Consider the following 17,065-nt stretch of genomic DNA (forward strand, 5'->3'; position numbering starts at 1 on the left):
GCCTCTATTTGGCGTTTTTAAGATGAAGATCTCGCAGAAGCCTGCAAAACTGAAGCACAACTCTCATTTATACTAAATTTTTACACGAACACTAGTGTTTTTGAATCTTTTCATAATGTATAATATAAGCTTTGCAGTCGTGTTTAGAAGACTATATAAAATTCTAAACAATAATACTTGTTAATGACTTTTTTAGGCATTCTCTCTTAGGGTATACTATAATATACTACAAGTATAAAAGGCATTGAAAGACTATATAAAATTCTTTATAATAATACTAGTTAATAACTTTTTTACGCATTCTCTTTCTATCTTACTTCCCATATTATCAGGAATAACAACTACCAAGTAGTAAGACGATAATCGTTTTGGAATACTACGCAATATTTTATTATTTGTGAGAGTCTGGACTGCAGAAACCACTCGAGCAAATATATCAAAAAAACATAAATAAAAATTTAAGATTCAAAAAATTTATTAGAACAGCAAAAGCTACTGGCTTTAATTTATTTCGAAAATGCTCGACATTTCCGAATTACAGCATGTCGTGATAAAAATCGTTTAACATTTTAAATTAGACTTTCATGCAAGAGCGACTAATTTGTGCTCACACTCTTGAGATTAGACCTCATAAGTTAAATTCCATTTGTGTTATCGCATGCCGGAAAAAGAGAAACCAATCAGGCAATGAACGGGTTGAAATAATGCTTTTAAATTAAATTTTAATGATAACTGATTCAATGATTCAAAAGAATGATTCAAACGAATACTTTTAAGTTGTTTGGCCGATCTTACATATCAGTTGGTATAGAATTAATAGGTCGTTTCATTTATTTAATGAAAATATATATAAAATAAAATAATATATATATCAAAATTTGCTTGCTAATCTTACATATCCGTTGATATAGAAAAATTAGATCGTTTCATTTATTTAATGAAGGTATATATAAAATATATATGAAGACGACAGAGTAGTGCACAAGTAGAAAAAAAGCTTTAGAAGTAAACAAGTTTAATGGAAACCCAATAATATTTAATAAAGTCTACAACTTGTTGGGGAAACACTATTTGCCAAACATCTAGTTAAGCTTCGATTATAGTTGCAGATATTAAAATGATAATAACAAAATCAATTAATTTATTGCACAGTAGTTTACATTCAATAAAAAAAAAAAACTTCACTTGGGTTGTATTGAAATTACTTTGAAATTAGGCCTCGTTTATTCAAAGAGATATACTTGGGTGTAAATTAGTTCTTTCTCCTATCATATCTATAACTATTTTTTATATTCGAAGCCAGCAGCTGAATAAACTTTCGAAGAAACAGGCTTGACTTGGAGTTGAGCAAAATCGCTCTCCAATCAACAAATCTCAATTAACTGGAAATCTACAATGTAGTCTACAATCATAGAAACCTTAAATATAGAGCTAGCCTGGTTTCCATGATCTGTAAACTGATTCACAGTTTTCGGAAGCAGTGATGAGCAAACAAGCAGTTATTGAATAAAATTATTAAATACAATAAAAAAAGAAGAATCCATCTCTCTATCTGCACTTCTATGTTTATTTAATGCTCTAAATAATAGAACAGCTCTTTTCTGGCCAACCAACAGCTCTTATAGAGTATGAATAACAAGTTATATGTATAATCGTAGAACTCTGTTTTCTGAACAGATAAGCTTTCCAGCTGCATGTGTGTCACGCTTCTCTCGCGCCTAACTATCTATTTGAATATATATTTACATTCATACATACACATATATGTATGTATAGTATATACGTGTATATGCTTAAGTACAACTACGTACAAATCCGTTGATACGTCCATTCATTTTTATAATGTTTGTGCACAAATGAGCTGCAAAAAATTAAGCAACAACCACAAGCATATAGTTTCGTAAAAACTGTCAGTGACTTATCGCGCCAGTTCGTGCACGAGTATATATGTTCATATAACGGCACTCTATATAATGGGCCGCATGAGTGAGATAATTGTTGACGCCTCGCACTAACGCCACGACGTTTCAAGTCCATTAATTGCTGTACGTAAAATTAAAAGATGAAAAACAAAGATTGATGGAACGTCTCTCTCACTCCCTCAAATATTAGAATAATATCAAATAAATGGGCATTAGGCATTAATTAGCCCATGCCAGACAGTCCAGATAGTGGCAGCTATAAAGTCAAGCAGTGAAGTCGATAAGCCAATTGTCACTATTAATTATCGTTTCTTTTTGTGCAACGAGGCGTATACGTAACACATAGCTGTGTCGTTCAAATTAAAATTGTTCACAAGTTGTTGGTATGCCACAATCTTATCAACAAATAAACAAAACTCGAACAAGCACTTGGTTGCAATTCTAACGGGGAAGTCATTATTGGGCTCTGAACATAATTATTTATAATACATTTTTTTTTTTTTTTTTGGAACACCTAAGCAAGGCCAATGGGGGCTGGGAATTGATTGTGTGACCAGAGAATAGATAGGTTTTCTAAAAACAGAGCAGAGCTATAAAAATATTTACTGAAGGTCAACATGTAAAATGTCGACGACGCCTTCAATAGGGAGGGGTGTGAGAACATGGGGTGGGGGCATTATATCTGTTTTGGACGGGCAGACTAATTTCGTGTCTGCCCCATGTTTGTTTGCTGGACGCACCCAACTGGCAGCCATGCAGCCAAGCAGGCAGCCAGTCATGCGAAATGTTTTGTATGGCTTTCATTTTATGGCATAATCGTCTGTCGAAACTACAACAACAACAAAAGCGCGCATGCAAATTAAGTCTCTGAGAAATTTCTAACCGGTTGTAAGTGGTATAGTATTTATGAACGCGGTGGTTCTGGTTTTGGGGTACATTTTACATTTTTACGATCATTTTTATATCTACTTACTACATTTTTATGAAAGTCGGGTGCGACAACACATTGCACTAGACTTGATGCCATTCATAACATATGATGCCGATTAAATGAAATTATGACACGAATCCCATTCGCCTACAAAGTAAATGCACTTCAAAGAGCCTTTACGATCAAAAGGCTGTGCAAAATTTTCACTCTGCATATGGTGAAGACTTGAATATTGCTAGTAGGGTATTTAAATACATCAATAACGCGTCCATATACTACTGGGCACAAATATGAACCGCATCGAGCGGGTCTTTAGATAGGAAGAAACAGTTTTTTTTTTTTTTAAGAATGGAATTTCTGCAGCCGAAACGTTAAGTAGCCTTAGTTTCGATAAAAAGGATATATCAAAAATCCTCTACACTTTCAGCTTCACTCTGCTTATGGTGAAGACTTGTATATTGCTATTATAGGGTATTGAAATAGATCGAGTCTTTATACTACTGGGCACAAATATGAGCCGCAAATATGACATCGAGCGGGGCTTAAGATAGGGAGAAATTGTTTTTCTTAAGAATGGTCTTACTCTCGATTAAAAGGATATATCAAAAAACACAAGTTTATGAATGATATAAAATATTCAAAGAGGATCGAGCATTTCATTGAAGACGAACCACATCCAAGACGACCAAAAACTTTCGTGACGCACAATGTTCCTCAACGCTCTTCAAACGATTGAAGAGATTGAAGATGAATCGAAGTTTTTTTTCGTACAGCTTTGAGGACTGGAAAAGCTTTGTTCGGAGGCCATAGGGGTTAAAATAAATAGTGGGGGTACGTATCTTTTTTGACGCACAACGTCCCACAACCAGCGACTTCTGGGAACATTATTTTGAAAGGATTGAAGAGATTGAAGACAAAGGTACTTTTCGTACTGCTTCCAAGATTGGATAATGCTTTGTTCGAAGGGGATACAAGTTATAATAAATAGGATATATGTACATTCAGATATTCACATATATTTAGATATTCATATATATTCATATATATTTAAATATTCATATATATTTCTGCATCATAGTTAGTGCCGTCTCTCCCAACTTCTATACACAATTCCAATGAAGACTCATTATTTGCAGACCTCTTGGCAAATCAATAAACATTCGATTCGTTCCCAACTTGAAAAATTATTTGAATTTTCTTAAACTTTCAAAGAGGCTTAATAATAATAACTTATTTTCCCAGTCGACGCTTCAGCCACGCCGTTAATGCCTCACACTTGTGCAAATATTTGAACAACTTGGCGATGCGCAGGGTATGGCCGCTATATACGACTTTAAGCCGATTGAAATGGCTGAGCCGTCAACGATGACTTGTTGCCCGTAATTATAAAGTTATATTGTGTATCTGTCTCTACCTACATACAAGTATATAAGCCTTCAACACACGCTCCCCGCACGCCAATACAATTACTACAAGTGCTCAGTTAAATACTTTCGAGTGCGTTTTTCCTCCAACTTAGTTGAAAAGTTCAGGCCGGGGGGTTAAATTTTTGTATATACTCGTATTTACCAACTTTTCACATTACAGAAACATTTTATGTGAGTCAGGGAGGTTCAATAAACTGCCCAGGCATGTGTTCATCATCATCATGAAGTTTAATGCCAGAGTTTCAAAAGTTCAAAGTGCAATGCGAAATTTCAAATATACATATATATATTTTTTATGATATTTAACACTATGTATACTTGTATGTATATTTTGGACTAAATGGCTATGCAGCGAAATTACAGCTTAAAATATTTTTTTCGAATACTATAATTGATCTGCGGATTGTTTTCGTTGGCCCAAAAGTGTTAAATTTTTCGCACGCAGCCGAGATCACGATTTATATTTTTTTCTTTACTAATTTTTATCGCAACTTAATTACGTGTTTTTTGTTTTTGTTGGTTTTGTTTGCATTTCGTTTGCTTGCTTAGTCACGTCATTACGATTGAGTCATTGGGGCTCGGTTGTTGTTTTTGTTGTTGCCTTTACCTTACACAATACTCGTAGGTTTGGTATTTGATGGCTTACTTGGCTTTAAAAGTCTTAATGCCAGGAAATTAAAACGGCACTTGGAATACCAGCATGTCTTAAGTAGAGAAAGGGAGAGAGAGAAACTCTAAAAAATTTAATGCCAAAGTTTTTCAATTTTAGAGCAGAAAGAGCAAACATTATAATCTTGAAGAACATGGAGTTGCAGACTCTTATTTCTTTTAGTTTTTCAATTATAAACTTAAGCAATTGTTGGAATGTTTTGCACATAAGTTCCACAATTCATTGAACGACTTTAATTTTCATAGTGTATGTAAAAAGATATTCCCATAATTTTTCTAAAAAGCAGTCTCATTGCTTGCTGCTAAAATCTGACAACTTTCCGACATATAGAACCCCGGCATAATCGCCAGATTTAAAAGTTCTGGAGATGTTTTGGGGATTATTAGAAATTAACACGAGGCAAGAGAGAATACTTGTATCCCTGAAATATCAAAAAAAAAAAATTGCTTAGGGGTTGCTTATAAATTAGTTATGCTTTTTTGAAATTGTATTGACAGTATTGACAAAATTCTGCAGCGGGGAAAGGGCAGATAAATAAATAAAAAAAATAAAGTAAACTAGTGTTGCATTGGGATTGGAAGAGCCCGCATACCAAGTGTGGTCAGTGTGTGCTCTGTCGTTACCGAAATCCGGGCGTTCATTCAGACAGACGTTTCTCTCTTCTTCATCTCCTTTTTCTGTTTGCATTTGATAACACTTAGGCAGAATATTTAAGTATTTTATTTATACATAGATGTTTTAAATGTTGACTTTGTTTACCAAACTATTTGCTTACTACTTAAGAGTTGGCAACGCCCACAATATTATTGTTAATTTTAGCGCTCGGTGTTTGTTTTTTAAATAAATGCGATTAATACTACGAAGAATGAGCTCATCACCATTACCATCATCGTCAAACCAAATCCATCAGAACGTTTCTAGGCATGACATTGTGATTTACATGCCACATCAATATAGAGATATATATTATACATTTTTAGCTGACAATCAAAAACAATGACTACTATAATAAAGTTGCCTGCTTGCTTATTATTCCCATCTCTGCCGATTTCCTTACATTGTTTATACGTGTATGCATATGAAATAAAACGAGTTGTCTGTTAAATGTAAGTGATTGTAAAAATGAAATAAAAATTGTTAGCTGGCAAGCAATTTGTTGTAAATTCTAGTTTCGCAGCAAATAACTAAAAGTTGTATTAGTATTCCTATTTTTTTTTTGCAACTATTTAAATGTTTCGTGTTTGCAATAATTTACACAAATTGCCGGAAACCGAACCAACTTTTGCTAACTGTATAGGAAATGGGGTCTAGGGGGTGGGCTCGTTTGCTCTGGCATAACGCGAATAATTTCAGTTACAGCATAAACTCGATAAGAATCTTGGAGAAACGTAAGCTCGATAAGTGATACTAACTTTTATTTAAGGTGTTCTTTTAAAGAAGGTTGGTTGGTGGTGTCTACAGTGTATAAATTATGGAAACTACCTATGTCCATTAATCTCCTTTGGTAATCTTTAGAAAAAAAAAGAATTCTTATATCAAAACATAATTCTTTTATTAAATCTTATTAATAATTTGGAGCAAGAGAAGCGTTCGTATGAATAAGAAAAGTTGAAAGAATCTACAAAATATTAACAATCTTTCTGAGCATGATGAAAACTAAGTATGTCCGTTCATCTCTCTCGGAAAATTGTAGGCTAAAAATCTAGGTTCCTAAAAAGTGTATACCTTTCTGAAGCGCACAAAAAGGCTTGAAGTTTCTCTCTCTGAAAACTGCAGCCTGAAACACCAAATTTATACTTCTACGAAGGTTATATGTATATATAATTCGAAATCTTTTCATTCCTTTTGCCAGAAATTATCTTTATGGATAATTTTCTGATTAAGAAATGAACTCGACTGATAAGATTCTGCCAATAAACCAGAGTAGCATAGATATCTTATCAACAATATTTTCCGTAAAAATATTCTTGAAACTAAAGAACTTGAAATCTTTTCATTTTCTTTCTCCAGAAATAAGTTCTATTGATAAGTAAACCAGACCAGAAATATAATAAACTACAAAAGAAAAATGCAAATGTTTCCCAAAAATGTAACTCTATTCCACAGTGTCAATCAAAAATAGCAGACTAGCTTAAGAGATATTCTAAAAAATAAAGAATTTGCTATCTTGAGTGGCTACTGTAGCTGAATACAATTGAAATTAACTTGTCAGTGTTCAGTTAGTGTGGCGCAAGGCACAAATTGTTTAACAAAAAACTGTATAATTGTATGATTTTTTCTATAGCATTTAAGTATTTGGGTCGAAGGCACGCGTCAAATGGGATTTAGGAGCGTGTTGCGATGTGGCCTTAGCTCTCTGCCCGCTACGCCCTTGAAAACCCCGTAGAGCCTTGGCCACCGGTAAGCCTCTGCGTGAACTGCCATTAAAATTCCGGCGGCAATCGCGTGACAAAGTTGTCTGAGGGCAGGGGCTGGTTACTTGTAGTTAATAAAGAACGTTCTCATTTACAGACATACTCGTACGTGTGTCTTGTTGGGCAACAGCTGTTTGAGTGATTCAATTGGATTCATTGATAGCTCTTTTTCCACTCAAAACAATTGAAAAACGTTTAAAATCAAGCGCCGAAGCTCAAGCCTGAATTATTAATAATTGATGGCCGATGACTAATGCGTGAGAATGTTTCTAGTTCTCAGCACCAGTTGTGGGCTCTCGACGTAGACATATTGACGCGAGCACGCCACCAGTTGCTCCTCCATTTCCGTCTCCTACACAGTCTGCTGCACGTCTGGTTGGTCTATTTTTGCAACAAATTGTTAATAATTTATTAAGGTGCTGGCGCTGTCACACTGGGTCTAACGTTCAATTCATGCAAGAAAAATTGAAATTAGACATACTCCTAATATACTCAAATATTAGATTCTTCTCTGATTTCTACTACAATTTGTTATGGGAATGTTTATAGTTGGTTTCTTTTATTTAATTTAATTTCGCGCATTTTTGAATTGTTTTAGAATTATTATTTTTTTTTTTTTTTGTATTTATTTATAAATGAACAATTTAGATGGACAGGATAAATTTAAAAACTCCATGGCTTAAAAACGCGTCGAGAATCTTAATTTCTTGAAACAATACTGAAATTATTTTTAAATTCAATTAAAATTACAAGAGAAATTCTGTGATATAAACTTTAAATGCTGTAGAAATTGAAAATTGCATTTCAATTAAAGTTATTTTGAAATTCGATATGAGAACATTAGAAAATTCAAATTGAATACAGGATTAAATCAAATTGCAATTGAAGATAAGACGAATTTGAATAAAAATTAAAAGCTAATTGAATTGAAATGATAATAAATTAAATATTGAAATTAAATTTACGACACACTCAGGTGTATTCTTGAATATTGAAATGTTCGAAAAAGTTGAATGCTTATAATATTAAATTATCATTTAAGCAAAAGTAAATTGCTAAAATTTAAATTGTATTTCATTTGCATAAAAGTTGAAAATAAAAGGGAAGGAAATGTCATAAATGATAAATAATATAATTGAAATATAATTTCAATTATGAATGTTTTATTTAAACCCATGTTGAATTGAAGATAAGAGCAAATTGAACACTTTTACTTTCAAAAACGAAACTGAACATTGTTGAAAATCAATAGACATTCAATGTAGGACTATACTAAATTGTAATTGAATTTAGATATTGAAATTCGTTATCATTGAATTTAAATTGAAATTAAATAGAAGATGAACTTCAGAACTAACCCAAATTGCAATTCAATTTTAATATTGAAATTGAATTCTTTATCAATTTTATAATTGAAAACGAATAGTTTAAAGGGAATTGGTACAGAATTTAAGAAATATGATAGATAAGATATTGCTATAAAACTGAAAAAACAATTATATGTTGAAAGCTAAGTTATAAAAGTGAGACCAATCGCATATTGAAATGGGTTTAACTTTGATATAAACTCGATAAGCCCTTTAACATTGTTAAGCATCAATATATTGACTAACAATTAGTAAATATAACTGAAATGTCTAGCCAGTGTGCTATAAATTAGTTGTAGAAATTGTAGTGCTGCTACGGAAATGGCAGTTAAAACTGCATAATTAATGAGCGTAGGTGCCAAACGACTAGCGACTAGTAGTTGGCCCTGATAAACTGACAGACTGACTGAATGACTGCCGTAACTGTTACCTGTTCGACTCGATCAGCTGTGTGGCAAACGTGTTTGGCCAGCCAAAGAGCAGAGCGTGAAGGCAGGGCATATTTTTTTTGCTACCTTGGGAAAGTTTGTTGCTTTTTGTGAATGATTGCGTGGCTGATTCGTAAACAATTCTTCAAAGAAGGAGGGAAATCTTTAAGCGTTGCCAAAACAAATAAATACCCCACTTTATGGCATAAAATCGAAGCAGTACTTCACATTTCCACTTATGGTATTTCTGAAGAGCTTTTGTTTTGTTTCTCTAGCACCTTTGATAGTCGCGGAAGTTTATAAATTCATGAATATCTGAGAATCTGGCAAATTTATTTGGAAGATCAAATGCGTCATTTACACATCTATTCAATTGGCTATGGAACTTTCCTACGCATTTTCGGGGCCTCTATTCGGGAGTCTCTCTCTCCCTCTCAATTGAATTAAATGTATTTGTTTTGAATCATTTGTGTCACGTGACATTAAAAACGTACCAACAACTAATTGCGCTTCGCTAATTTCTGTAATAAATGAAATGGGGGCCGTAGAATCTATAAAAACAAACCACATCTGCGGGGCTATGGAAACAAACTAATATAATTATAGCAAGCACTTTAGCATTTCCGTCGATTGTTTAGAGAAAAAATATAATTGTTTCTATTAGTTGAACATTTTTGTGCTTACTTTTCTCACAGATTATTTGCTTTGGCTTATTCAGATAAGAGAGATTGCGGGCCTCTGTATGAAAATATGTTAAATATTAATATTATTTAACAGTGTTTTGATAAGAGGTCCAGAAATCTGTTTTATCTGTAGGGCTTTTTTGAAATTTACATTATATTATTAGATTTAAAAGGAGAGATTTAAGAGAAAATATTTTTTAAAATTACAAATAAATTTGGCAATTTAAACGCGCCTTCTAAAAATTAGCAAACTTACTTTGGATTGGTATAGATATGTTGTTATATATGTAGCATAAAAAAACAAGAGCTGAGCTACTAAAAATGTTCACATTTCGATTGGTACCTAGTCCTATGTATCTAGCCACTTTTAAGCTGTTTCGTTGGCTTATCTGAACCATTAAAGATGAGAAGCTTATGAAGAGTATGAGCCAACAACAGTGCTCCTAAGTTTTAATAAACATTTAATATAACCATAACTGTCGTAGTCTGGAAGAAAAATATATGTAAATATGTATATGTGTGTGTATTAAATGACTAAACCACATAAATTAAATGTGGTTAGGTTTCAGGTGGGTAAAAAAAAGCTGATGTTTCTAGAAATCCGCAATATGTTGACAAAGCGGCCGACATTTTTATGCACTATATCGAAATGTTAGACAACAAAATTCAGAAATGGTTCATATATACATACATATGTACATATATATACATATAGTATATAGACGTGTAGTTGCGTCAGAATCCAAGCAACTTTTTAAGGTTTTATTGAAAAGAAACAATCAAGTTTTTAAACTATATTCCAAAGCCGCAAGTTTGTCTCATACATGTACAAGTATATTCATTTTATTTTCAAGGGATTTTCTGTACAATGTAACCGTTTTTAATTCTAAAGACCGTATTTATATTTTATCCGATGTCTTATTCTAATTGATGTATGGAACTGCAAAGATATATGAAAGTGAGAAATATTTTGTCAATTCGCTTTGCAGAGTGTTCCGGTATTGAATCTACTAAGCTCTCGTCTTAGGACTCCCTAACTACAGCTGAAGCTTTACCATCTGAACAAATTTCACATGTATTAGTCCATTTTCTTAGTTAGATTACACCTCACACACTTTTATATTATGAGAAATTTGAGCAAAAAGTTTGTCCAGCGATTTTTATTTTGGCCAAAGAATGAACAACCTGGTTCACCAAGACTTCATTCCAGAGGGTGTATATAAAAAAGCTATAACCTTTGTGCGTCCAACTCTTGAAATCGAAAACTTCTTTGCCTTAACTGTCTAATTACAAAATTTTAAAGCCTTAGACCTTCAATTAATCTGTTCAAAATAATCTGCAACTGCTATCTAATTTACCGAATTGAAGGCAATCGCACATTCTCTATAATGTAGTAGTAACGCCCAATTAACAATTTCGCGATTATGCACGCATTTCAATACTAAAAGCCCCCATACTATACATATATCATCTATATACATATGTATATATAGATATAGATAGGGTAGGCGTACATGCGTACTGGGTCAACGCTATAAAAATAGCAATTAATAACAATAATAAATTCCACAAAGTCGGCTAGAAATCATGACAGCAACAATTGGCAAAGGTACAACTAATAGCTGCCCCTTATCTGGGGGTGGCGAGTATATGTATGAGATCATGCCATAGGTAGGGTTGAGATTAAAGGCTGTTGAATTGGGGCGATAAGCGTTGCCGTCGACCGCCTCTCAGATAACAAAGCAAACATGTCGGTATAAAATTTGTTTTCTTTTGTCATGCTTACCAGAACAGAATTCTCAGCGAGTTGGCTATCAGCAGAGACAGACAGACGTATAGGGAGAAGCCCTCAGCATCTTGGGTCTTCTTGATCTCCACATATTGCGGCACATACGGTATGACGCCGCCAATGACCATTGCCGAGGCAGCGGCCCAGCCCACCACATGGCCGATGGTTAGGCCCATCTCATCGTTAATTATCCAATCCATGTTGCCGGAGGTTGTTGTTTTTGTTAGTGTTTGTTTTTAAGACGACAATAATTTGTTGTTAGACTTGGAAATTTTATTTTATTTTCGGTTGTTTTATACGGATATGTTTCTAGTGTTTAGTTGTTGTTATTGTTGTTGCTGCTGTTGTCTTTTTGCCAAGTTACTGACTAGTAGTGCCGGCGTCTGGAAGTTGTTGTTGTTGTTGTTGTTGTCGCAGCACTGCTCGGTTCATCATTTTGCTGTGCTCTCGACCATTTGCACAAACACAAAGAGCGGCGGTGACAAGAAACTGTCACAAGCGACAAAAATGCAATGAGCGCGTCGTGGGCGTTTTAATTGGCCCTCGTGGCAAGTGGCATGTGTGGAGCGGAGGGGGGAAGCGGTCGCAGGTTAAATCACAGGCAGGCGGGCGGGCGAGCGAGCGAGCGGACGTTCTTGCAGGCAACTGACTGACTGGCTGGCTGGCTGGCAGGTAAGTGCGTTCTCAAATGCCAAAGAGGAAGTCAGCGTTAATTGTTGTTGTTGTTTACTTTGCTTTTGAATCTTCTCTACTATGCTTATTATTGTTGTTGTTGTTGTCGCTGTCTCTGTGTCGTCTTTGCTGTTTTATACTTTGTTATTTTTGCATAGACAAACAACAACAACACAAAAATGCAAACAAATTTTCTGTTCTTATGCCCGCTTTTCACACACAGACACGCAGACACACATACACATGTAGACGAAGAGCGGCGAGGTATTGAATTTTCCAATGTTTGCCGCCCGCTTTGCTGACACGTTGAACGTCGCAGCGCGCGCCTTTGAATTTTCACCAATTCTTACTCACACACACACGCACACACACACATTTTTACACACATGTACAAGAGACATTCATATTTCTGATGTTGTTGTTGCTGTAATATTTCTGCTGCGTTTCTGCCTTTTGTTGTTGATTTATCGTTACCGTTGTTGTTGTTGTTGTTGATGCTTAATTTTTCACAAGTTCGTCGAAGTTTCGGTTGTATTTTTTTTATTATTATTATTTTTTCACTATTGCCTTGTTGGCGTTTAGATTACATTTTTCCTGATTATTTAATTAAGTTAATTTGTCGGATTTTCACGCACACACAACAAAACTAACTTCTTGAAACGCTGGCACTTTGCTAGGTTGTTGTTGTTGTCGTCGTTGTTTCGTTGGCATTTTGCAGCGATGGTAGTTGTTGGTGTGCCTTTCACGCTTTTGCATTCGGTTTTCACAATTTTTACTTTGCAACGCTTCTATTATATTCCTCTATTATGCCTAATTGCATTTCCCCCGTTTTTCCGACCACGACCACCGAACGCAGTGAAAAACAAGAGCCAACTGCGATGAGAGCGAAACGCTTCGAGCGAAAATTGGCAGTCACAGTGAGTTCGAAATTTAAAACGGCACAGCTGTTCAGGGACAGTGTTGTAAGCTGCCGTACCTTCCATGTGTTTGCAGAGCGGCTGTTTTAAATACCTACGATTCGTTTATTTATTTTATTTGTATGAAAATTATAATAATTATTCAACGTAACGGTCTTGGCTGATATTTATTCATTTTTAAAAATATCGCCATTAGTCACGCGTAGTGCTGAAAAGTTTCATATGTTCGAAGCTATCTTTGACGCGGCAAATTCAAATAAACTTTTCTACTTTGCTTGGATTTTATTTTTACAAAAATCTTCATCAGGTTTATCACAGTTAAAAACTAAAGATGCAATTAAACTATAGAAAACATTCGACTTTAACGCTACAACTTGAACTAGATACGATCTTAGTTCTTCTTTTTCTTCTTTTCGGGCTGCTGTAGTCCCTGCGATTCTTGATATTGCCGCACAATTTGTTCCTGCACGTCGGGCAGACAAGGGGAGTAGCGTGAATACTCCATGGTGAACTCTCCCTTGCCTTGTGTGCTTGAGCTGTATGCAGGATAAGAGTGCATTTTATTAAAGGTGCATATAAAAGGGACAGTCTACTTACCGCAACTCGCCCGCATAGCCAAACATGTCGTTGAGCGGAACTTCGGCGTATACTGTGAACCAGCCCTCGGTGCCTTCCGTGCCCGTAATGATGCCATGACGCTTACTCAGCTGTCCCATTACTGCGCCCTGGAACTCCTCTGGCGCCGTCACCTCAACCAACATAATGGGCTCCAGAATTTGCCAGGAGCCCTCCTGAAAGACTTCCTTGATAGCGCCATGAGCGGCCAGCATGAACGCCAATTCGCTAGAATCCACAATGTGATGACCACCGTCCTGCAGCCGAAAACGAATGCCCGCCAGCTTGTGTCCGGATAACATGCCACGCTCGGCCATTTCCCTGAATCCCTTCTCGACACCGGGCACAAACTGTTTGGGCACATTGGTGCCGACCGTTTCGTCGGCGAACTCGAGCAATGTGTTCTGGTTTGGCGGCAGCGGCTCCATGACGCCTATGATGCGAGCGTACTGGCCCGAACCGCCAGATTGCTTCTTGTGCAGGTAATCGAATTCGCAGGGTCCCACAAGCGTTTCCCGGAAGGCTACTTTGGGCTTGCCCAGCGTTACAGGACAGCCATATTCACGCTCCATACGCTGAGCATAGATCTCCAGATGCAGCTCACCCATACCCGAAACGAGCGTCTCCTTCACATCATTATCGAAATGGAAACGGAATGTGGGATCCTCTTTGGTGAAGCGGGCAATGGCTTTAGAGAAATTATCACGATCCTTGGTATTTACGGGCTTAATGGCCATGGAGACAACAGGTTCGGGCACGAAAATCGATTCCATGGCCAAATTATTTTTGGGATTTGTGGTAAACGTATCACCTGAGGCGCAATCCACGCCAAACAGGGCGAATATATCTCCGGCATAGACCTCGTTGACGTCCTCCATTTGGTTCGAGTGCAAACGCACCAAACGAGCAATGCGCACCTTTCTGTTGGTGCGTGCATTGAAAATGTTGTCGCCTTTCCGCAGCACGCCTTGGTAGCAACGCAAATAGGTCAGCTGTCCGAAGCGTCCAGCCTCGAGCTTGAAAGCCAGGCCTACAAACGAATCCTTGCCATCGCGTGCCGGATTCAGCACAATCTTCTCCGGCTCCTCACCCTCGCGCTCAATGAAAGCCAAATTCTCCACCTCACCTGGGTTGGGCAGATAATCAATGATGGCATCGAGCAGTGGCTGCACGCCCTTGTTCTTCAAAGCAGTGCCGACCAGGACGGGAGTAAAGGTGCGTTTGATGCAGGCCCGACGCAAGGCACCCGTGATGTCCTTCTCTGTGAGGGGCTTCTCTTCCAAGAAAAGCTCGCCTAGTGTCTCATCCGCGTTGGACAGGTGCTCTATAAGCTCCTGCCGCCGTTCCTGGCACTCCACTCGCATGTCCTGCGGTATTTCGTCCTGCCGCAATTGCATGCCATGCTCACCTTCAAAGTAAATGGCGCGTTCGCGCACTAAATCCACCAGACCTTTGCAATTGTTCTCCACGCCAATGGGCAGCTGTATGAAGGCGGCATTGTGATTCATTTTCGATCGCATTTGCGAGAGCACACGATAGGGGTTCGAACCCATCCGATCTAGCTTGTTGATGAATGCCAAGCATGGTACATTGTATCGCTTCATCTGGCGATTTACAGTCAACGTTTGGCTCTGCACACCGCCCACGGCACAGAGCACCAGCACAGCACCATCCAAAACGCGCAGAGCACGTTCCACCTCAACCGTAAAGTCTACATGGCCCGGCGTGTCGATAATATTGATGTTCGTGTCCTTCCACAGCGTGTAGGTGGCGGCCGACTGAATGGTTATGCCGCGTTGCCGCTCTAGCTCCATGGAATCCATAGTGGCTCCCACATTGTCCTTTCCCCGCACCTCGTGCATTTCAGCGATGCGACCGGTGTAGAAAAGAATGCGCTCTGTCAGTGTCGTCTTGCCGCTGTCTATGTGCGCTGATATGCCAATATTGCGTATGCGTTCAATGGGCTTGTGCTCCGCAAACTTGGCATGGGTGCAGTAACCGCACTGTTCCAAAAATTAAATGCATTTCCATTAACAATTACATAACTTGGCGCTTCGAAGTGCGGCTTTAAATGCACTTTTTAGCTTACCTGTTGCAACGTGCGCAATGCACTGATTCGCATCGGCAAATTGCTGTTTAGTATACGCGAAATTAAAGACATTTTGCGGTAGTTTTAATTAATAAGTCTTTATTTAATTTCAACAGGCGCAGGGAAAAGATAGAACACGCGCTGGGCAGCGGCCGGACCAAAACAGCTGTTGGCGTTGCCAGCTGAGCATAGCCAGTGCTGCTAAGCGCGCAAGTGGAGTTAAGGAGCAACGAGCTTTAGACACGCGTGTTGAGCGCGCACATTTGAAATTGCTGAAGAATTGGTTGTCTAGCATTTAATATACATTTATAAATTACATTTATTAATTATAAATTCCAGGGAGGTATATCGAATTATTTAGTTGGTTTGTGTGTTGATATGCTGAGGTTGACGCCATTGCGTTTAATAAAATATATACTCGTATTTATTGGAGAGTGTCTGTGTTAACATTTTGTGCCTCAAAAAAAAAAAAACGCACTGAAATTTGAAGGGGGACGGTACATATACATACATATATAGACATATAGTTGCTTGAGTAGTAGCACAAATACAATAGACAATAGTTAATTAGTTCTAGAAAACTAAATCATTGACTCAAACGGATGTTTCTGTTGGTGAAAGATATCCGCGCCACAATTGCTTCGACGTATCAAATGCTTTGTTCTGTAAAAATCGAATACCAGTCATTAGTTTCAATACAATCTCTATTTCAATCATTAACTAAATCACAGACGAATTATACATACATTTAAGGATCAAGTTTGTAATATGCATGTATGTATGTATATGTGGTATATAGACACCAAACACGATGCACACGATGCCAAAAGTTTAGTTCTAGGCATTAGATGAACTTTTTGATGGTTGGTTGATTGACTGATTGGTTGGTTGATTGATTGATTGATTAATTGATGCATGTTCTTTATATAAGTAGAGGAGCAGGCATACCAAGTCGAGTGCTATAAATACATACATATAGATAGATCTATGTGCCAAGATAAGCTTTGCTAGACACAGACACTGAAACAAATGACTATTTAAAAACTATTTAGTTGGGCGCTCAAAAATGATTTTTAAAAAAAATACAATTGTTGTTTTGTTGTTTTGGTTCCATTTTTGGTATTAAATGCTTGCATTTTTA

General features: G+C 36.9%; 3 protein-coding genes across 6 annotated transcripts in view; all 3 read right to left on the minus strand.

The window, feature by feature from the left end:
• The window catches only part of LOC115631428, a 31,827-nt gene extending 18,665 nt beyond the window's left edge, over nt 1-13,162 (minus strand). The window contains 1 exon segment of the mRNA XM_030528159.1: nt 11,629-13,162. Within this exon segment, the coding sequence (XP_030384019.1) occupies nt 11,629-11,831 (203 nt within the window). The 5' untranslated portion in view covers nt 11,832-13,162.
• A 320-nt stretch (nt 13,163-13,482) lies between these two features.
• LOC115631139 (elongation factor G, mitochondrial) lies at nt 13,483-16,063 on the minus strand. The gene is made up of 3 exons (XM_030527808.1): nt 15,925-16,063; nt 13,818-15,838; nt 13,483-13,756 (listed from the first exon to the last, which is right to left on the minus strand). The coding sequence occupies exons 1-3, from the start codon at nt 15,994-15,996 to the stop codon at nt 13,612-13,614; spliced, it is 2,238 nt and encodes a 745-aa protein (XP_030383668.1). The 5' UTR covers nt 15,997-16,063; the 3' UTR covers nt 13,483-13,611.
• An 83-nt stretch (nt 16,064-16,146) lies between these two features.
• The window catches only part of LOC115631982 (sodium bicarbonate cotransporter 3), a 37,210-nt gene continuing 36,291 nt past the window's right edge, over nt 16,147-17,065 (minus strand). For 2 of the 4 annotated variants that reach the window (XM_030528896.1, XM_030528900.1), the window contains exon 12: nt 16,148-16,587. In XM_030528896.1, coding sequence (XP_030384756.1) covers nt 16,519-16,587 — 69 coding nt within the window. In that variant the 3' untranslated portion in view covers nt 16,148-16,518. Of the gene's footprint in view, nt 16,588-17,065 lie in introns of all 4 variants that reach the window. The other 2 variants (XM_030528889.1, XM_030528895.1) reach the window with 2 other exon arrangements.

The sequence above is a fragment of the Scaptodrosophila lebanonensis genome, unplaced genomic scaffold, assembly GCF_003285725.1.
Source record: "Scaptodrosophila lebanonensis strain 11010-0011.00,11010-0021.00 unplaced genomic scaffold, SlebRS2 tig00001412-arrow-pilon, whole genome shotgun sequence".
Classification (NCBI taxonomy): domain Eukaryota; kingdom Metazoa; phylum Arthropoda; class Insecta; order Diptera; family Drosophilidae; genus Scaptodrosophila; species Scaptodrosophila lebanonensis.

Bases quoted from the DNA above. Each gene is read 5' to 3' on its own strand.
- LOC115631139 (XM_030527808.1), bottom strand. From the start codon at position 15,996: ATGTCTTTAATTTCGCGTATACTAAACAGCAATTTGCCGATGCGAATC. The intron at 15,839-15,924 runs GTAAGCTAAAAA...TTTTTGGAACAG, and splicing joins CATTGCGCACGTTGCAACAG to TGCGGTTACTGCACCCATGC. The intron at 13,757-13,817 runs GTAAGTAGACTG...TCCTGCATACAG, and splicing joins GGCTATGCGGGCGAGTTGCG to CTCAAGCACACAAGGCAAGG.